General features: G+C 35.4%; 1 protein-coding gene across 5 annotated transcripts in view; it reads left to right on the forward strand.

The window, feature by feature from the left end:
- Window positions 1-23,048, forward strand: part of Nr3c1 (nuclear receptor subfamily 3 group C member 1) — a 101,633-nt gene that overhangs the window by 73,395 nt on the left and 5,190 nt on the right. For all 5 annotated transcript variants that reach the window (XM_071612269.1, XM_071612271.1, XM_071612268.1 and 2 more), the window contains exons 4-7: window positions 6,258-6,374; window positions 11,598-11,876; window positions 13,069-13,213; window positions 17,394-17,524. In XM_071612269.1, the coding sequence (XP_071468370.1) occupies window positions 6,258-6,374; window positions 11,598-11,876; window positions 13,069-13,213; window positions 17,394-17,524 (672 nt within the window). The remainder of the gene's footprint in view (window positions 1-6,257; window positions 6,375-11,597; window positions 11,877-13,068; window positions 13,214-17,393; window positions 17,525-23,048) is intronic.

Here is a 23,048-nt window from a genome sequence, read left to right on the forward strand (position 1 = left end):
TGCTGTTGTTTTGCTCTTCTTTTTCTAGGATTTTGAGATGAAGTATGAGATCATTTATTTGTTGGTTTTTTCTTTTTTTAAGGAATGAACTCCAAGCAATGAATTTTCCTCTTAGAACTGCTTTCAATGTGTCCCATAGATTCCGATATGTTGTGTCTGTGTTTTCATTAATCTCTAAGAATTTTTTAATTTCCTCCTTGATGTCTTCTATAACCCATTGATCATTCAGTAACCTATTGTTCATTCTCCAAGTGATGTATGCTTTTTCCTTCCTTCTTTTATCGTTGATTTTTAGTTTCATTCCATTATGATTAGATAGGATGCATGGTATTATCTCTACTCCTTTATATTGTCTAAGAGTTGCCCTGTGACATAATATATGATCTATTTTTGAGAAGGATCCATGTGCTGCTGAGAAAAAAGTGTAACTGCTTGATGTTGGGTGGTATATTCTATATATGTCAATTAAGTCTAGGTTATTAATTGTGTTATTGAGTTCTATAGTTTCCTTATTCAACTTTTGTTTGGAAGATCTGTCCAGTGGCGAGAGAGGTGTGTTGAAGTCTCCCATGATTATTGTATGGTGGTCTATTAGACTCTTGAACTTGAGAAGAGTTTGTTTGATGAACATAGCTGCACCATTGTTTGGGGCATATATATTTATGATTGTTATGTCTTGTTGGTGTATGGTTCCCTTAAGCAGTATGTAGTGTCCCTCTTTATCCCTTTTGATTAACTTTGGCTTGAAATCTATTTTATTTGATATGAGTATGGACACTCCTGCTTGTTTCCAAAGTCCATATGAGTGATATGATTTTTCCCAACCTTTCACCTTCAGCCTATGTATGTCTTTTCCTATCAAATGCGTCTCCTGTAGGCAGCATATTGTTGGGTCTTGTTTTGTGATCCATTCTACTAGCCTGTGTCTCTTAATTGGTGAGTTTAAGCCATTAACATTTAGGGTTATTATTGAGATATGGGTTGTTCTTCCAGCCATATTTGTTTATTTATGTTACTAAACATGGTTTGTTTTCCTCTTTGATTATTCCCCCCCCCCTTTACTGTCCTACCTCCCACTGTTGGTTTTCATTGTTATTTTCCATTTCCTCTTCCTGTAATGTTTTGCCGAGGATGTTTTGAAGAGATGGTTTTCTAGCTGCATATTCTTTTAACTTTTGTTTGTTGTGGAAGGTTTTAATTTCATCTTCCATCCTGAAGCTTAATTTCGCTGGATACACAATTCTTGGTTGGAACCCATTTTCTTTCAGTGTTTGAAATATGTTATTCCAGGATCTTCTAGCTTTCAGAGTCTGTGTTGAAAGATCAGCTGTTATCCTGATTGGCTTACCCCTAAATGTAATCTGCTTCCTTTCTCTTGTAGCTTTTAAAATTCTCTCCTTATTCTGTATGTTGGGCATCTTCATTATAATGTGTCTAGGTGTGGATCTCTTATAATTTTGCACATTCGGCGTCCTGTAGGCTTCTAGAATTTGGGATTCTGTCTCATTCTTCAAGTCTGGGAAGTTTTCTCATATTATTTCATTGAATAAATTGCTCATTCCTTTGTTATGGAGTTCTATACCTTCCTGTATCCCAATGACTCTTAAGTTTGGTCTCTTAATGTTATCCCATATTTCTTGGATGTTCTGCTCATGGTTTCTTAACAGTCTTGCTGAGCTGTCTATGTTCTTTTCAAGTTGAAATACTTTGTCTTCATTGTCTGATGTTCTATCTTCTAAGTGTTCTACTCTGCTGGTAGTATTCTCAATTGAGTTTTTAAGTTGGTTTATTGCTTCCTGCATTTCTAGGATTTCTGTTTGTTTGTTTTTTATAACCTCTATCTCCCTGTATAGTTGATCCTTTGCTTCCTGGATTTGTTTGTGTAATTCATTGTCGAAGTGATCTTTCATTGTCTGATTTTGCTGTCTAATGTCTTCCTTGATACTCCAGATCATCTGAAGCATATATATCCTGAATTCTTTATCTGACATTCCATCTGCTGCAGCTGTTACCTCTTCTAAAGTTGAGTTGACCTGCATTGCTTGTAGTCCTTTCTTTCCTTGTCTTTTCATACTGCTTGCGTTTCTTTCTTCTTGGTGAAACTGTTGTGTTTTTGAAATTTCCCCCCCCCCTATATATTTATATTGCTCTTGTATAGTTGAAAAGTCTCCCTTGCAGGTGCGGGTGGGGGCTCTGCTCTGCCCCTCCTCCAATTGGTGTGAGGTGTCTACCACGCCCGCGGACCCCTGGGCCTGATCCGCCGTTCTGTCGCAGGTCTGCCTACCTTGCAGGTGGGGGCGAAGGCTCTGCCCTGCCCCTCCTACCACGCCCGGGGACCGCTGGGCCTGATCTGCAGGTTGGTCGCCGGTCTGCCCACCTTGTGGGCACGGGTGGCAGTTCCGCTCCGCCCCCACTCCAATTGGGGTCACTTGACCACCACACAGGCGGGCCGCTGGGCCTGATCTGGGCGCAGGTGAAGGCTCTGCTCTGCCCCTACTCCAGTTGGGGTGAAGTGTGTACCATGTTGGCAGGCCGCTGGGCCTGATCCGCCGGTCTGTCGCAGGTCTGCTTACCTTGCCGGCGCGGGCGGCGGCTCTGCCCTGCCCCTCCTACCACGCCCGCAGACCGCTGGGCCTGATCTGCAGGTTGGTCGCAGGTCTGCCTACCTTGCGGGCATGGGCGGCGGCCCCGCTCCTCCCCTCTGGCTCGACGACAAAGCGAGAGAGACTCGGGTATCTGTGACTCACCCTCCCTACCAGGAGACCAACTGTTTCCGTCGCCGCTGGCACCGATGAAGTTCTCTCCTCGGCCCCTCTCCGATGACATCAGATCTCTGCCATGCTGGCATCCCCTGTTCTATGGCTGAATCCCATTTTCTTCTCTTCCAATAGGCGGAGCTGTGCCCTCCGAGCCGAGCTTCTGCCCTCTATGTGCTGACAGAAATCCCTGTAAGGTGGCTCCTGGGAGTCTCTCAATCCTGTTAGTCCAGAGCCCTTTCACTTATCCGGCCCCTCCCCCTGTTCCTCCTCTCAGCCAGCCAGCCAGGTCCTGTTCACTGGTGGCGGTTCCCCAAGGATCTGATTACACTTGCAGCCCCACCGCGTGTCCTATATCCCGAACGATGAACACCCTCTCTGTCATTCATCTAAGCCCCAGTGCTGTGGTGGGGTGATCTGGGAACCAACAGTTTAATTTTTCCGGACCCCTTTGGTGGGCACGCCCCCAGAAACTGGCGGCTAAGATCTTGGGTGTCGCCGCTGGTGTTAAGGGGAGGTGGGGATCTGGAATCCCCTCTGCTTCCCTACAGACACGCCCCCGGAGAGATTCCCGAGGTTTCCTGGCTGCTTGTATCTGGAGGGGGTGGGAGTCACACACCTGCTAACGTGGATTCCACTGGGAAGGAATTCTGTCGGCGGAACTCTGGTGATGTCACCTCTCTGCTATGGTGGGCCCCAGGCTCCTTGCCAGAGTGTCCAAAGGGAGGGGTGGGACTGGTCTGTCTCTGGTTGGTTTCAGCTCCCGGTTCACTATTTCATGAAGGCTTGGCGAGAGACCTCTTCCTAGAGTCCCTGCACCGCTCCTGCTGCGCTGCGCCTCGGAGGCTATCCGCCCTGACGCGGGGGCCGCGTGCAGGCAGCCGACAGTCGCCGAGTCGCGCGGGCAGCGGCTGGTGGGTCTGGACCTCTGCGCTGCGTGGTGGAGATTCACTCGTCTAGGGCAAACTGTCACCTCCAAAAATCCTTCCAATTCCTGGCCGGTCTCTCTTTAGTGGTATTTTGCTAGGAGTTTCTCAGCAGGTCGAATCTAAGCGTATCCATGCGTCTCTCTGACCCTGTTGTTGAGGAGGTACTGAAAGCGCTCCCCACTCACCGCCATGTTGGATCTGTCCTCAGTTTTAGTGCCTTTTCTAAGATTCTTAGTTATGCCCAAAATAGATAGGATAAAGAAATCAGTCAGTATTGGGCTAGGGCTGGGGCTCAGCAGTAACACACTTGCCTGGCATGTGTGAGGCACTGGATTCAATTCTCAGTGCCACATATTAATAAATAAATAAAAAATATCAACAATTTTTAAAAAATATTTTTCAAAAAATCAATATTAATAACCAGGCTCAGTGCTACACACCTTTAATCTCAGCTACTTGAGTGGCTGAGATAGAAAGACCACAAGTTTAAGACCAACCTGAGCAATTTAATGACAAACTGTCTCAAAAATAAAAAGGGATGGAGGTGTAGCTTGGTAGAGCTCTTGTCTAGCATGTATAATCAGTCTAATCCCCAACGCCACCAAAAAAAAAAAAGAAAGAAAGAAAAGGAAAGGAAATCATTATTAGCATAAATTATATCTTCTGATATTTCAACTGGATATAAAGAAAACATTTAAATTTCTTGCATTTAGCAGTGAGTAATTTTTTCTATGGTTTTTTCCAGTTACTTCAGGATAATTTAGGGATATTTTTAATGGGGGTAAAACTTCATAAATGCTTCAGTTATGTATTTGGTGTTCTTACTTGTGCTCTTTAGAAGATAGAATTATTGGATTAATGCTTCTCACTAACCCAATAAAGAAGCTAGGAAAGTTATAGAATACAGAAAGGAATTGAAAGAGCCAGCAAAAACATTTGGCATTGGAGAGCAGCTTTAGAATAAAAAAATTCATAGCACTTATTGTCCATTACTCAACTTTGTAGCCTATTGTTTAAAAGGATTTTAAGGCAGATATCTAAAACTAGTTCTTAAAGAGCAAGAATTAAATATCTTATCAGGAAGAAATAAATGTTGAGGGGTTTTGTTGTTGTTGTTTTTAAATTCTAATCAAGTCTCAGGTTGTCCTAGGCATAAAAGATCTTTTCCTGGAAACCAGGATTTAGTAATATTCAACCTAGTGAATTGATCATTACTTAATTCACTTTCCTTTGAGTATGATAAATTCTTGAGAACTATCCCTACAGAGTCTTATAAAGACCATCCCCCCCCCATAAGATACATGACATCTTAAGATCTTAAGTTACATCTGTGTAAATATGCTGGTCTTGTTTAGAATAACTTTTACTGGGCCAGCAGAACTTCCCTTGGTTTGCTTCAACATTTAATAACCACATTAAAAGAATATTACAAGAATATTTAATTAGGGGATGGGGAGAGACATAAAATATTTTAAATTTTCCTTGAACATTTTTGCCAAGAAAACTACTACAATTCTTTTTTATTTTGTTTTATTTTCATTTTGTATCAGGTATTGAATCCAGGAACATTTAACCACTGAGCCACATCCATAGCCCTTTTTATTTTTATTTTTTTTATTTTGAGATAGGGTCTTGCTAAGTCGCGTAGGACCTCACTAAGTTGCTGAGGCTGGCTTTGAACTTGTGATCCTCCTGCCTAAGTCACTCAAGCCTGTGGGATTATAGGCAAGCATCACCGTGTCCAGCCACAATTCTTAACATATTACTCAACACTGAATGCCAGAAGATTTAGTTGATAACGTTCTTAAAGTCAAAGGTGAATTCAAGCATCTTTATTTCTATAAGTATGAAACAATGATCTCTGTAAAGACTGTCTATGGTAGATAGTTTGTTAAATCTGTGATTCATCTAATCAGTTGCTGGCAAGTTTAACATTCAAGAGTAAACTTGCTGTTAACCTTCACTTTGTTTTAAATTGGGAAGGGGGAAACATTTTATTTGCACATGGTGGTTTAATGTTGAATTCAAGTCATTTTCTCTTTGTGATTCCCATAGTATGTTTTAGACCAGTTTTCTCTTCAACAATAGGTCAGAAGTCATAATAAGATAGTGATTACAGACATCTTCTGTAACTGACTATTAAAAATACTATATAAAGCACAATTTGTCAAGAAAAAAATGCTTGCCTCTGGTGAACAGTGATTAGACTTGGGTATGAAGACAATGTGTGGGGTACAGTTCTGTTTCTCAAACTCAGAGCTAATTACATGGAGGTATACCTCAGTTTAGTAGCACACTTCAGATTTGTGCATTTTTACATATGTGTACATTCAGTAAGGTTTTAATAAACTACTTTCAATTTGTTGAATAAGATCTTTTTTTCTTTTCTTTTTTTTTTTAGTTGCCCTCTCAATTTAGCAAGTTATGTCAGTGTAGACAAGTACAGTTATCTTCTTAATCAATGACTTTGGATCTTGGCCATTTTCTACCCAAAACAAAAATGGAAAAAGGCTCTCATAAAAATATCCTTTAAGACCTGTGGAATTTCAACAGTGTCTTTTATTCTATACAGGACAGCACAATTATCTTTGTGCTGGAAGAAATGATTGTATCATTGATAAAATTCGAAGAAAAAACTGCCCTGCATGCCGCTATCGAAAATGTCTTCAAGCTGGAATGAACCTGGAAGGTAATATAAATTGCGAATTTTACTTAAGATATTAAGTAAGCACATATAATAATTTAGTGAATTCAGTGTATATATGTGCTTGACTAGCATTTTATTGCCCAGAAAACAGGAATTATTTCATGAATATATTATATTCTGATCAAATTTATTCACCAGCTCTTGTTACATATACTGATTTCAGTACAGCCAAGCTATACACTAAGAAAGGAAATTATGTAACAATGAAACTTACATAACTTGAAGCAACTTTACTTTTATATCTCTTAATTCCTTTTTTAAGCCTCAGCTATTCCATAGGGTTGGAAATGTTTCTACACTAGATACATTTACATGTGCATTTTTCTTTTACCTTTTAAAAACACACCATTACTTGGAAATATTTGTCTTATTACAGCTCTGCAAGGAAAAAAAAGAAAACTCGGGGCATTGGATGGGTTTTGTTTTTGTTTTATAGTTTCAGTTTCTTTACTTGAAAGTTAGGTTTGCTAACCCTAAGTTGTATAATTAACATTGATTTCATCATTAAAAAACGTTCCTCTGAAAAGTGTTTGGAATTTTGCTGTAGTTGAAATGGTAAGTTCTATGAATCTGTTGATCTAATAACTCATGTGTTGTTTGGTATTTGTTGTGACAGTAGTACTTTCATTCTATATGTATTCACCAACAAGGCAGTCACTAGACATAAAATGAATAAAAGTGCCTATATTCAACAAGTTTACCAATTATTTAAGTTTCAAAGTCAAATAGCATGGCATACCACAAAATACCTTAGGAGCAAGGGGAAGATGATCACCTAATTCTGTCCTTGAAAGTGTCCTGGAAGAAATAACATTGAATTTTTAAGTCTAGAAGTTGAGTAGGAATTAAATGAAAAATAAGGGCAGAGACATGATCGATTTGTTTTAGAAAGAATAATCTTGTATTGAGAGACCAATTAAATGACTATACCGTTAATCCAGATAAGAAGTGGTTTTAGGATAAGACAGACTGATGGTGCTATCTAGCACACACTGTATGTTAACAAATATAAAGAGTCTAATTCCCTACACCACACACATAGCTAAGTGTGACCAGGTTGTTTAATTTGACATTAGCACTCTGCAGTCAAGTTTAAATATTGCTTTAAATAAAATGATAGTTACCCATTTTTCTTGGTGTACAAAAGCTACAAAGATTAAACATTCATGTAAAAGTTTACTTTCAGTGTCACAAGTATAGTTTATTTTTATTATAAAAACAAGTTATTACTCACTTTTTTTGATACCAGATCTCTGGCCAGATTTTAGATACTAGAGCTCTTGCCAGATTTTACCCAGTTTCATTTCGCTACACTCTAATCTACTAAGTAGATAGTATACTTGGACCATTTAAATATACACTTACCTCTCTCTTTTAAAAAAAAAAAAAAAAAGGGCTGGGGATGTGGCTCAAGTGGTAGCGCGCTCACCTGGCATGTGTGCCGCCCAGGTTCGATCCTCAGCACTACATACAAACAAAGATGTTGTGTCTGCCGAAAACTAAAAAATAAATATTAAAATTCTCTCTCTAAATAAATAAATAAACACTTACAGGTTTGGTTTTTAGCAATGACCTAAATGTTTTCATCCAGCTATTTTATGTATAAAAATAAAAGCTTAAAGGACAAACCCAAATAAAATTCTGTCATTTCTATCATATCACTAACATGAGAACAACAGTTGCTTACTCAGTAACATTTTTAGGTACTTTCTTGAATGCATGTCAAGTTTAGATATCTCGAGTTTTAAGCATATAATGCTTCCCTCAGGAATTTCTCCCATATCCTGAGTATAAGGAAATTCTTTATTCAAAAGAAATAAGATATACTAACTATAAGAATATAATAGGAGGTGTCACATTTGTCCTATTGCTCCTTCCTTTTACAAACAGCTAAATAATAATTTTATAGTGTCTTTTGCTCTTAACCTCACAAGAAGACAACCAAGACAGTGACTATCATAAAAATACCATTACAGCCATTTCCAGTCAGTCTGTTGCTGAAAAACTGGCAGAATTTTTTTTCTTGAATGAATAAAATTTAAGCATATAATTTAATCTGAGCAGCATTTTCTCAATACTACATTAGCAACCAACCAATAGTATGATTTTATAAATGGTTAATGTAAGATCTGAGTGGAGAGAAATTTACCTTTGTCAACTTCTTTCATGTGCCTTCCTCTACTCAAAGGGGAACCTCATGTCTAGGATAAACCTTATATCCATTTTTATGTAATACATGGTAAAACAAAGTTCTAGTTGGTCATTTTATAACATTCTAGATGTTAGCTGGCACATGTGGTTGGTATTCTGATTCTATTTGTAGACAAAATGAAAGAAAAACTTAAAAAAAATAAATGTTACCAGGGTTTATCCATGTGTGATTTTAGTGGGAAAGCCTCATTTTTGTTTTCAAGTAACCCCAATATACACAAATCTTCTATTGAGGTAAGTACATGTGTATGTCAGTAATGTTTGGCAGACTATAATACTTAAGAACAAAATAGATCAAGTCAGGTATTTCACACGTTTTCAGTCTTTAGAAATAGTCTCTTGTTCACCAGAGTGCTTCCTTCAGCCAAGCAATTTTAATGATACGCCCCAGAGTAACTTGACATAAGCACTTAGCTCTCTCTCAGCCCAGTTCTCTCCATAAATGTAACATAGTACTATTTCAAGTGGCATATTTGATACTGTTGCCCCATACCAAGTAAATCTCAAGATTTATTTTAAGACAAACTTCTTCACTGCTTGAAGTTTCTGGCATTTAAATATACGTAAGTTTTTAAAATGGCGATCCTAAATGTCTTATGCACATTTCATTTTAAGATTGTAATCGTTCCAAAGTATAGATTTATTTTTTATATAAACAGTCAAAAGGAACTTACAGAAAATAGGCTTATGGCATTATAAGATTTTTTTTAACCTAATATTTAAGTATTAAGATTTCTTTACCTTTATTAAAGAGGAAGTAGCCTTATCACAGACTCACAAACATTTTTATATAGAGATTATATATTGTTAACTGCTGCTCTACTATATGTTCCAAAGGGTCAGAAGCTTGGATAAACTTTCATTAATGAAATTCCTGAAAATTAGTGATTGCTTAACTAAATTATTCAATTAACTCTTTGCTGAAGATATCTTGAAAATGTATTAGTATTACTTCTTGCTTTAGTCAATTCAACATAACGTAGGTCCCTAGAACTTTTTGAGCTTTATTCAAAAACATCAGTTCTCACTTAGGACTATAGATAAGTAGTCAGAAATTAAACCAATTATATTCTGAATCATAGAAAATGATTTTTAAAAATCCTTCAGTTTGTCATTATCCTTTCTTCTTTGTTCTGATGTGGAGGGCAGAAATATGCATCCTAGACTACTTGAAGTTATGGTTAATTGAGACATTTACCAGGATTATTTCAGCATATTGATTTGGGACATCCATATTCTCTCAAACATCGTCAACAAATTACATTCTATAGTTTTGGATCTAGGTTTCTGTGAAATGCTTTTGGTTATTTAAAGGGTTTTCTTACATACAGGAGCTCTTCTTTTTTAAAATTTGCATCATTCCTTTATAGAGTTATACTATCTGAATGTAAAAAATTAAAAACAGGGGCTGGGGATGTGGCTCAAGCAGTAACACGCTCGCCTTGCATGCACGGGGGGCTGAGTTCTATCCTCAGCACCACATAAAAATAAAGATGTTGTGTCCACTGAAAACTAAAAAATAAATATTAAAAAATTCTCTCTCTCTCTCTCTCTCTCTCTCTCTCTCTCTCTAAAAGAATTAAAAACATTCTCCTACAAATTGAGGTAATAAGGTGTCTCTTATGGAACCTAGGAACATATTTTACATATTTTTACTGAATTAGTTCTCACTACAAATTTGTAAGGTTTGTGAGGTGTAGGGGCTAATAGTTTCCTCTCCTGCAAAACGAGGATAATAAAGACTAGGGAGTAACTTGTACAGAATACCCAGCTACAAAATGGCAGAACCAGGATTTAAGTCCAACATTCTGGTTTCATATTTGTACTCTTTATTACTATACCACACAGCACCTCCAAGAGCCTGGCAAACTAAATTAGAATAGAATGATCCTGCTTCTCTGTTTTGATATGTTAACTAAATATTCTTAACTCTCAGTGTCCACATAACATTGTTCATTGTACACAACAGACTTTTTTTTTTTCCTTTTCTAACATTGGACATTAAGATATAGTTCCTAGCACAGTATCTTGTCTTCCATAAACCATGTGTTTGGCATGCAAATAAAAGCAGGAAAAAAAAAAAAAAAACATGTGTTTGGTCATTTTAAGGACAGAGGACCTAATAATTATTTTAATTTGCATTTATTTTTTTCACTTTGCAAAATATTTTGCATCCTGACAACTGAGGCAAGTTACATTTCCTCTTTCCTATAAATTACATTCTTTGCCCTTCCTTGGAGCACTCAGTACTATCTCATAATTTTATAAGAGAATGTAATTCTTATTTAGTTATCTTATTAAAGTAACTTCAGGAGTATGAATAAGTTTACTAAAAATATCTATAGAATCCATACTTGTTATTTGATTAGACTTTTTCAAACAATATATGTTATATGGATGGTTTATATTTATAGAATTATCAGTATAAATCTTCCTTATTTTCTTTTAATTTCCCTATGTGTTTTAGTCTTAAGTAGTATCTATCATGTAAATGGAAAAAGTCTATTGTTAGATTAAATATCTGTCTACAAATATACAACAATGTAGCTGGCTTTGTTAAATATACTGTCATAATTTTGGTTAATCCTAAAATACAGTGTCTTAGGTCCTTCCACAAATTTAGTTCATTCTTTCAATTGATTATAAAAGTAATTTTCCTTGTATAATTTATATGAACTTTGAAAATGAGATAATTTATGGAAAAATCTACTGAAGTGGTTTGTTTAGGTTGTTTTAGCAATGTTATAAGATTTATTCATTACAGTTATACAAAATGTTACTAGCTTACTTATAGGGAAAATTGGTATGGGAATGGGTGGGTAACTGGATCCTTCCAGGAAAAAAAAAATTTTTCTCCTATGTCATTTTTTCATAAATGCTGAATAAATTATTTCTCCTCTTTCAGTCTTAATAGTTTCAGAAATTGAAGATACCTCTAAATAACCTTTGCAGCCCATATCTCCCTATAATTCATTTTTTGTTCAATACCCACAGCTCGAAAAACAAAGAAAAAAATAAAAGGAATTCAGCAAGCCACTACAGGAGTCTCACAAGACCCTTCTGAAAATCCTGCTAACAAAACAATAGTTCCTGCAACATTACCACAACTCACACCTACCCTGGTGTCATTGCTGGAAGTCATTGAACCTGAGGTATTATATGCAGGATATGATAGCTCTATTCCAGATTCGACTTGGAGGATCATGACCACACTCAACATGTTAGGTGGGCGCCAAGTGATTGCAGCAGTGAAGTGGGCAAAGGCAATACCAGGTAAGGTGCAAAGAATGACAGAACTACAGTATAAATCTTTATTTTCTTGAACAAAACCACTCTGGCTCTTTCTTGTCCTTCCTCCTTGATCTCATGGCATATCTTGCTCCTACTCAGTTCTAAGGACTAAAAAGCAGATGAGCAAGTAGGGTATCCACAATAAAACATTCATACTGTTTCCAGCTTTTCAGATCTTAACCCAGAGCACAATTTTAGATAGGATGGTATAATATCAGAACTAGAGCTACAGGACTTACTCAGAATTCTTTTTACACTTTCTAAGAATTCCATTTCTCTCTCTTCAGGTTATTTGTAAGGTTTGTAATTATCAGATGTGTTGACTTTGTCAAAATGTACCAAAACAAAATGATTTTAACTTCACTAAATGAAATTAACTGATTGGATATAAATCTTCATCTAATGTTTAAGATAATTTTAAAAGTTTCCCTTTAAAAAAATTTTTCCCTATTAGAACTTTGCATGGAACAGAAGAAGTCAATGTTAGTGTCAACCCTGACTGTACAGATAGAGAGGAATTGACCATATGTTGGTCACACAGTAGAAGAAAGATGACTAACCTAACCTCCTATCATCCCTGTTATATCAAGGGAGAAAGAAATGTGAAAATTGGAAAAAAATTTTAATTAAATCCATTGATAAATATTTGATGCCAGGACTCTTTAGCTTTCTGTTTCATAGTTTAATTCATGTTATTTAAAATATGTAAAACGTGACATAAATGAGCTACTTGGAAGTTTTCTTACATAAAATGCCATTAAAAAGTTCTAGGGCCAGGTGCAGTGGCACATGCCTGTAATCCTAACCATTTGGGAGGTTGAGGCAGGAGGATTACGAGTTCAAAGTCAGCCTCAGCAACTTAGTGAAGACCTAAGCAACTCCATGAGACCATTTCTCTAAATAAAATACAAAAAAGGGCGGGGGATGTGGCTCAGTGGTTAAGTGCCCCTGTACAAAAAAAAAAAAAAAAAAGAAAGAAAGTTAGTTCTCAGGGCTTGGATTTTAATGATGATAAAAGCTAGCTGTATACACTTAGCTTTCATATTGTTTATCTGTTAAGGGTCTGACCTAAACAAGGCTAATTGACTTAATTGCTCTTAGGCAGTTCCTGGAGACATGATCTTTTTTTTGGCAACTAGACTGTTGCCTGATATCTTTATTTCTCTTAATCCAGGATTCAGGAACTTACACCTGGATGACCAAATGACCCTCCTGCAGTACTCATGGATGTTTCTCATGGCATTTGCCCTGGGGTGGAGATCATACAGACAATCAAGTGCAAGCTTGCTATGTTTTGCTCCTGATCTGATTATTAATGAGTAAGTTGTATATGAGTCATTTCCCCTGTATTCATTCATAGTCTATTTTTAACCAGATGATATTTTCCTATGAACTGCTATTGTAATAATTCAGGAGAGAATCAATCCTACCAGGTATCTAGGAACTGGGAAAACTTGAAGTAGAGTTGTTTATCAATGCCTGCAGCACATCAAGCATAAAGTAGCAAAAAACGTGCATGTGGCATTATTTCTGTATTGCTTTATTAAATATCCCTACTCCAGAGAAGAAAAGAAACATGGGGAAACTCATGTGAATTTAGTAGGGGACAACTAAAAGGTGAGGACATCTCTGGCTGAAGGATGTGAGGTATGGACCCAGACACAAGAGGTCTCTTTGAACAGCAAGACTCACTCAATGACTATGGCTTAAAAGAAAACAGGAACAAGTTACTGGGTTTTTGTCTTAGGTGTTTACTAAGGGAGGACCAGTCAAGCCTTAAGATTTTTTAATCAACTATTTTCTTATCCTGTGGGTCTGTATTTGTGAAATACTTCAGATATATATTCCCCTTTACTTAACTGCTGTTTTTTCCTCATTAGTTTCCCTACTGCAATGTATCCTTCATTGTGTTGACTGTTTTCTTCCTTAAGCACAGTTCTGATCACATCATATATATTCCAATATACAGATGTTTTCAATACCACCTTACTGATAATCCAGTGCATACTCTATATGGTTTCAAGTTTTTGAGAACTTGGCCTCACTTTCTTTCCCATTGTTTTTCACACATTCTGTTTCCAATCAGCTAATCCACATTTCAAACATACCATCAGCTCATGGTGTTTTATCACCAAATATGACCTCTCTCTTACACATCTCGTCTGTCTCACTTTCTACTTTGTATTGCTACTTTTTGTGCCCGTAGTTTATCTCCTTTATCAGAATGTAAATGAGGAGTTCACACACACACACACACACACACACACACACACACAGGGTCTGATAAGATTAAAATGGAGTTTATGTGAAAAAAGATTGAGAGTTTTATTGTGAACTATGGATGCTATTAAGACTTCCTCCCCCAAATTAATGAAATCTTAAACCACATTAGTATAGTAATTAGTCCCACTGTGCTCTATTTGAGAAAATCCATCATTAGTTGTTTGAGAACTGACATATTAAGAATATGTCCAGAGTGGCAAGGAGTTTGATTGCATAACATGGATGAATATGAGATGTTTACAGAGAAGAAGAAAGGAGACTTGAGAGCATGGAGGACAGCTTAGAGAGATGTGTATATGAAAATATAATAAGTATTCACTGATGGGTTTGCCAGGTACAAAAATAATAGGTAGGAATGAAATAAAAGCATCTATTTTAAATGTTTTAGTAGAAACTGGGTGATCTGATCCTCAGATCATTTTAATAAGAGATTCTTAGGCACAGTGCTAGAAGCCAGAGATAATAGGGTAACCCTAGATCTAGGACACCTCTTCCTTATACTACTACTAGGTAAATCTAAGGCCTTATGCCTCACAGATAAATGAAAATTATATTCAGTGAGATTTCAGGTTTCTCTGCTACTAGGATAGCTGCATAGAAACTAGGCCAAAAATTATAGCCAAACTCTTTAAGTTAAGCTTGGTATTGTTGCTCCACTGGTGATACTTTATTTTCCAGCACTGATTCATCCAATGGTATTTGAGTATTTACCAAGTTCCAGGCACTATTAGGGGAATGGTAGATATAATAGTGAATAAAATAGATGAGAATCCTGCTAATAACATTCTGATATGGGAATTCAAATAAATATCCAAATTTATTCCATAGAGCCATGATTCCATAGTGTGAGAAGAAGGTAGGAGACAGGGAAGATATTAGAGCAGAGGGCATTCAAGCCTATGCAAAGAACCTTGAAACAAGCTTGACAGGCATGAGAAACTGAGAGGACACTAAGTATAAGGTATGAGTTTAGAGAAGTGAACAGTGACAAAAATCTTGTAGGTCTTAAAACAGAGTTTAGGTTTTATTCTAGGACCAAACAACAGCCAGAATGGATTTGAGGGGAACAACAAATATTCATATTCCTAATAAGGTACCTAGTTTGTGACTACAGCAAAGAACAAGAAAATAAGATTGATCTTCAGTTATTTATGTTAGTGCAAGAGACAAAGATAACCATCAAATACATAGAATAAGTTCAGAATTTGACTGTGATAGAGATTTTACTATAGAGAAGTCCATTTTAGATAGATTAGGCTAAGACACAAAGGAGAAGAACCAGGCTTTATAATAAGAAGCAGCATGATTAGGCATGTGAAATACATATGCTATATTCAACTAATTGCTTTGTATTCTAAGAAGGGCCATATCTTAGTCCTCAGCTAGTAGCTCTACCACAGCTTCACAGACATACTCTCAGTATGGGTATCAGAGAAAGAAGTCACCTTGACACTCTTGCCAAAAAGAGGATTATTCAAACCACCACATCACAGTGTAAGAAGATTAGTTGTTTGATCCAATTTTAAATTAACTGGTAAATATATTTAGCTTTTATGAAAAGTCAGAACATTGTTACTTAGTTCAGAATCCAGCCATGTTTTTAAAAGTATCATGCCGATAGTGTTTTCAGGCACTTTCTAATAATCAGTTTGAAGTCATTTAATTGGAATTAAAACCATGAAGAGATTTATATAAAACACCAACATTTTCACTTTCATTTGTAAAACTAAAGTAATCTAGTTCAGAGTTTTTATTTTTAGGGCATTCCAATTTGGATTTAAGTAGTCATAGACCCATACAATTCCTTACATAAAGTGGAAATTACTTCCCAAGAAATTTACTTTAGTTTCGTGTTCATGTTCATTGTAGAATATGGAAGAGAACTTTTCAGAGATTTTTAACGAGTTGTTAAAGGATTATTTTTACTCACTGTTCAGCTACTATTCTTGTGTTCTTATGCTGCATGTATTAGATAGACAGGCCCCGCTCTCTTTTCTTCAATGTATTTTCATACAACTCTGGTGTCTCCCAACAGGCAGATTTAGAGTGTAAGAAAGGATGCATTCAAGTTCTGACCCTATATATATAGCTATCAAAAAGTCTTTCATGGTTGTTCTTAGGTCATAATGTTGTGAAAAATGTATGTATATATGTACATTTTTTTCACAGCCAACAGGAATGCCTTTTCTACTTCCTTTACTAAAATTTTGTTGACATTCTCAGTTATATGAGGAATCTAACCATGAATAAGTAAAAGGGAATAAAGACAGCTCTTAGGAAAATAGCTTTATTAGGGGATTGGTAAGAAGCTTTAAATTTGAAGAACCATGAAATATCACTTTGGCAGCATACAATTCATGTCTAATTTATTTCATTATACAAAGAAATAAAGTATATCTTCAGTAGAGAAAAATAATTACCTTATTTTTTTTCTGTTAAGCCCAAGATCACTCTCTAATAGAAATGTAAAAAACAAAATTTCTTAAAGTATTTTAAATGTCATGAACTAGGCACAGCTTCATGTTCTTAGTGTCATTTCAAAAGTCAGGAAACCTTAGATCTATTTGAAAATCATAGATGTGATAGTGACTGTTGAGAATCATAATCAAGAGTTGATTTGATACTGTGAGTTAAAAAGATTTGTGGTGGGCTGGGGATGTGGCTCAAGCGGTAGCGCGCTCGTCTGGCATGCGTGCGGCCCAGGTTGGATCCTCAGCACCACATACCAACTAAGATGTTGTGTCTGCCGATAACTAAAAAAATAAATAAGTATTAAAAAAAAAGATTTGTGGTATCAGAAAGTCTAGTCTCTGTCTAACTATAAACAATGTCACACATCTGTTTTTAGAAAGTAATGCTGTGAAAAACACCCTATGATTTTTAAGATCTACAACTATTTTCTAACTGGCTATATTCAAGTGTTAATCCTTGATTTTAACTGAGCAACTGCTAATAAATTCTAAAGTAAATAATGCAATACATGACAAAGCATGATAAAATAATGTCTCCAATGTAAAATTAATTTATTCAGTAGTCTCTTTACTCTAGAACCTGAAACAACTTTTAAGTTCTGGTTTCCTAAGGAATTAGCACTAATGCCAATAGTTATGTTGTCATTTATGTGTTTATAATTTTGTAAAACAAATTAAATAGTACTGTTTTGGAACTAGCACTATTTCTTTCTAACACTCAAACACTCGTATTTGTTTCTCACAGAGAGAGAATGACTCTGCCCTGCATGTATGACCAATGTAAACATATGCTATATGTTTCCTCTGAGTTACAAAGGCTTCAGGTATCTTATGAAGAGTATCTCTGTATGAAAACCTTACTGCTTCTCTCTACAGGTTGGTAGAACATATACACTTCTAAAATTTACTTCTAAATATGTCAAAAGCATGAAACATGAAAATCTAGAAACAAAGGTTTTTAATGAATTGCTAATAGCTATATTATGTTCTGCTACATAGATGATTTTCATAAATGTAAAAATTCTTAAGGGATATTCAGTGATACCAAGACTATTAAGACAAAATAGGTACAAAATAAATAGTTATATAAGCTGCACAGGGATCACTGTTGATCAGAATTTCTGCAGACTGCTTTCTTCCTTCCTTTGACCTTAGATAACATCAGTATATGGGACATGGAGAAAGAAAGCCAACAATGCTTTCATTTCTCTATTGCACTGTTATTTGTAAATACAAAATGAATATTAACAAGTATATAAATTTATAGAAGAAAAAGATACATCCTAGAAAAGATGTTACTGCAGACTGGAACAGGATTGCTGGACAGAACTACTCTATCTTTGAAAATAGCATCTAGACTTTATTTTTTAAAAAAACTTAAAAGTTTGATAAGGATGCTGACATTTAAACTTATTACTTTGAACTAGCAAAGATATTTAATAAATCCAGAAAACTTTAAAAACTAAAAATCATTTTGTCTATTAGTACTTTAAGTGGCAATTTTCAATAAGTAATAAAAGGAAGGTCTAGCTACATCTAAGATAAAGAACCAGTATTCAAAATATACAAAGAATTCAAAAAATGGGCCAAGGACCTTAACAGGCACCTCACTAAAGAAGATATGATAGATACTAAAAGGTCTTAATCTAATTAAGATATAATAAAGAAAACAAATATGGCAAATAGCATATGAAAATATCTGCTACCCATTATTTATCTTCAAGGAAATTAAATTAAAATAACAATAAGATACAAATGGTGAAGAGAATATGGAACAACAAGAACTGTCATTGCTAGTGGGAATGCAAAATAGTATAGCCATTTTGGAAGACAGTTGGTGATGTCTTACAAAACTAAACTCTTACCACATGATCTAGCAATTACAACCCTCAGTATTTACCCAAAGGAGTTGAAAACTTATGTTCACACAAAAACAACCACATGGATGTTTAATACAACTTTATTACTAATTGCAAAAACTTGCAAGTGACTAAGATGTCCTTCATTAGGTGAATGAAAAAACTGGTACATCCAGTCACTGGAAACATTATTCAGCACTTAAAAAGACAGAGGAACCTGAAATGTGCATTACTAAGTTAAAAAAAGCAAATGTAAAAAGGCTACATACTGTATGATTCCAACTATGTGACATTCTGTAAAAAGTAAAACTATGAAAAAATTAAAACCAGGAGTTAGGAGGGAGGTAGGGATGAACAGAAAGAACTCAAGATTTCCAAGGCAATGAAAATTCTCTATATGATATGTAGTGATGGATATATATATAGTGATGGATACGTGTCATTATACAAAATATAAAGCCACAAATCCACAAAACACCCAACACCTAGAGTGAACCCAAATGTAAACTGTGGGTGATGATATGCCAATGTAGGTTCATTAACTACATGACAAATATACCCCTCTCATAAGAGGATGGTGATAGTGGGGAGAACAGGGAATATATGGGAAATCTCTGTACCTAATTTTTCTATGAACTTAAAACAACTCTTAAGCCTTTTTTAAAAAGGAGGTCTTTGAACCAGTTAGAATTGTAAACTTTAGGCCATTTCATTAAAAATCACATATGAGGTTAATGTTTATAAAACATCAAGGTAATGGCTGAATACCTTTTTTAATATACCAATGAGCAAATATGTAATTACTATTAAAAGTCTTCATTCCATTTTGGTAACTCATAGTTGCCAAAAAAAACTTTAAGATATGGATGTTGCACATGATATCTAACCATTTCCAAAGCACACAGTCTAAATTCTTTCATAGTATCTTTGCAAGGAACATTAATATTTCAACCAAGGAAGAAGATGTTCCATAACCTCGTGTTTAAAAAAAAAAAAAAAAACCTACAAGATCATTGCTAGAGAAGGTTACCTTTAACAGTATACTTGCTAAAGAAACAACTTGAGTGAACAGTTACATAAAGTTCTGAGCATGATTTTGATAGATACAAGGTATAGTTCAGTGTCTGGATACTAGCAATTTTAAAAAGTAATGGTCTAAATTTTATACATATCAAACTCACTGAACTTTTTGATATTTTTTTATGTATATCGTAGGTCCCTTTACCATATAATATAGACTTTTATTCTGATAGGTACCTAATTCTAGTATTCTAATTTTCCACTAAAATGCTGGGCTTAAGAACTAAGTAAAGATAGAAATTCAAAAGGTAAAGTTTACTCTGAAGCATTCTCTTTAAGGATATTTTTAGAACCTTGTAAATTAGTACATTTAATACATTTAAAGACAATGATTGGAAATATAAGTGAAACTGTCAAAGCAAAAGGTGGGTCGAAAAGCAGATTAGACTCTTGAACAACATATATAGCTAAAGACATCATCCAAAATACAACTTTTTAAAGTGTACATGTTTGTATTACATATACAAGAAAACTGCAACAAAGTTATAACATACATCCTGAAAGTCCATGTATAGATAGATGGATAAATAGATAGATGGATAGATGGATGTGGGTGGGTCCAGAGAATTGAGGTCACAGGGCAAACCACCACCTCAGATCTGGAGAAACAGGCAAATTTAGAAACTCAGCTCTTAACCAAGGTCAGTTTACTAGGAACAGAGCCACTAGAGCTAGCAAAATGATAGGAAGACTACAGTAATTTTGATGAACTGCTAGAGGCTGAATGAGGACTAAATTGAGAGTTCAAAGCTCCTGGGAATCTAGTCTTACGGGATTTCCCAACACTTGGGTTTTATTTTCAGAAATTCTACCAGTTCTTCATGGTTAAAATGAGAGAAAATTTCCTTTTTTTTTTTTTTTTTTTTTTTTTTGTTAGTAGGAAGAGGAAAAGTAAACATCTGGAAATATCTAGAGAGTGTTCTCCATAACCAAGGCCTACCCTTTGAGAAAACAACTTTATCAGGGCCTGAAGAAAAAGGCAAATGAAGGATTCCAGTCCCTTCTGGCCTTCCTTTCTCTTGTAGGAGGGGAGGGGGGTGGAAAAAGGTTAAGAAACATTTTAGAAAGGTACAGCCCAGGCATTCAAGCCTAGTTGCAGAAGAGAGTGAGATTTAATTTTAAGTATTTTTAAACCTTTCCCCTCCTCAACATCTTATAACCACCATATCAACAGGGCTTCAGTATAACAGTGGATTGAAACTGAGAGTTTCAGGACAAGCTATTTAAGAAGTTAAAAAGAAGTTTCAGGGAGCTGGGGCGGGGTGTAAGACAAGGGAACTGAAACGCTAGCACCTACAACAAACAGTAAATACAGGTCAGCTCCTACTCAGATTAACACAAAATTAAGGACAGAAGCCAAAAAATGCAGAGAAATGCAGGAAATGCAGAGAACACCAAGCAAAATAAAAAGCAACACATTTACGCCTTAATATATTCTACACTGAAACTGCAGAAAAATAACAGAAAAAAAAATCAGCTTATTTATGACTTAAATCAGACTTCTCATCAGAAAGCCTACAAGCAAAAAGAGAGTTAAATAAAATAATTAAAGTGCTTTAAAACACAAAAAACCTCCCAACCTAGTATAAGGTATCCAGCAAAATTAACCATCAGAAGCAAATAAGAAATAAAGACTTTCTCAGACAAAAATCAAAGGAATTATTCACCTATTTTACATAAAGTGTCAAAAGCCGTTCCTAAGAAGAAAGGAAAAATGTCAGGAACATGGATTTACATAGGGAAGGAAGAGCATGAGACAAAGAATAAATGAAGGTAAAATAACACTTTTTTTCTTAGTTGGTAACTTCAAAGTAAATGTACTGGATGACTGAAGCAGATGGATAAGTGAAATGAACAGCAGAGTTATGTGGATTAGGAAAGAGAATTGGGAACCCTCTGTTAAGAGGTACCTGCATTGCACCGGGCGTGGTGGAACATACCTGTAATCCCAGCAGCTCAGGAGGCTGAGACAGGAGGATCACAAATTCAAAGCCAGCCTAAGCAACAGGGTGGTGCTAAGCAACTCAGCAAGATTCTATCTCTAAATAAAATACAAAATAGGGCTGAGGAATGTAGCTCTGGTCAAGTGCTCCTGAATGCAATCCCGGTACTCCCCACCCCCAAAAAGATGTACCTGCATTACAATCTATAAAGTGGTATAGATTGAAAAAAGGGACATAAGTTTATTGTAAATACATACTGCAAACTCTAGGGAAACCACTAAAAACAAAAGGAGTAATAGTTGATATGCTAAGAGAGAAGAGTAAATGAAAGCATGAAATGCTCAGTGAAAACAAGGTAGAAAAAAAGACAAGATAAAAAGGAAAACAACAAAAAAAGAAAAGTATTATGACTAGAACAGTTACCAACATCATAGATGTTAATCCAGCTATATTATCACTTTAAATTTAAATGGTCTAAATACATCAGTGTTCTTTTTTTAAATTATTTTTCAGAACATTTATTTATTTTTAAATAAAATAACTAATGTCATATCTTTAGGGGTTAAAATGGAACTAAAATACACAATAACTTCATATAGCTCAAAGAGTAATTTGATAAGTTAAGAAATGAGTGTTTAAATTTCAAGGAGGACAACTAGAATATGCAGATTACCAAACCATTATGGGCAAAAGAGGAATGGGGTAACAAAAAACAAAAGAATGAAAGATAGGAGAAAAAAGGCACATCATAAGGTAGTGCAAATAAATTTAAATGTATCAATAATTTCATTATTTGTAGAAATGGACTAAATGCTTCAAGCTTAACTGAAAGACTGAATTTTTAAAATAATCCAACAGTCTGTCACAGCTATTCAGCTCTGCCCTTATGGCATGACCACAATCACTGACAGCACAGTACTTAAACAGAAGTATGAAGAGTACATAATATTTCCAAGAATTCCTAAAATTCAGAAATCTTCCTTTATATTAAACATTCAGCTTTTCTTAAATTTCTGCCACCGAATCCTATATTTCTCCCTAGCAATTGTTAACACAGAACCAGTGATCCTAGGAGCACATAAGTTGAAAAATAAAACAATTTATAAACATCTTTGTGTGAGTTGTGACCATGACTGGTCCTCTGTTTATTGTCCTTCTTACTAGCACTAATTTTTGAGGATTAATGTACTACAAATTATTTTTATTCCAATTTTACAATCCAGATTCCATGTTTTAAGTACATAAAGAAAGGCAGATAACTTGCTCCCTACTAAGACTTATCTATAGGCTACAATAAAAATCATTTTCTTTTTTATCAACTCAGAATGCTTAGACACTGAAAAATATAATCTAATTTTTAAGTTCTAATTAACTGGTAATATTGCAGATGTTCTAAGATATAACTGGTGGAATAAATCAGTTAAAGAATAACCATTATTGAAGCCATCTATTGCAAAACCAGAATTTTGTGCAGGACAGCCAAAGTTAACTGGTCACTGTATTATTTTGTCATCAAAA

Source organism: Marmota flaviventris, chromosome 5 (assembly GCF_047511675.1).
Source record: "Marmota flaviventris isolate mMarFla1 chromosome 5, mMarFla1.hap1, whole genome shotgun sequence".
Taxonomy (NCBI): Eukaryota; Metazoa; Chordata; class Mammalia; order Rodentia; family Sciuridae; genus Marmota; species Marmota flaviventris.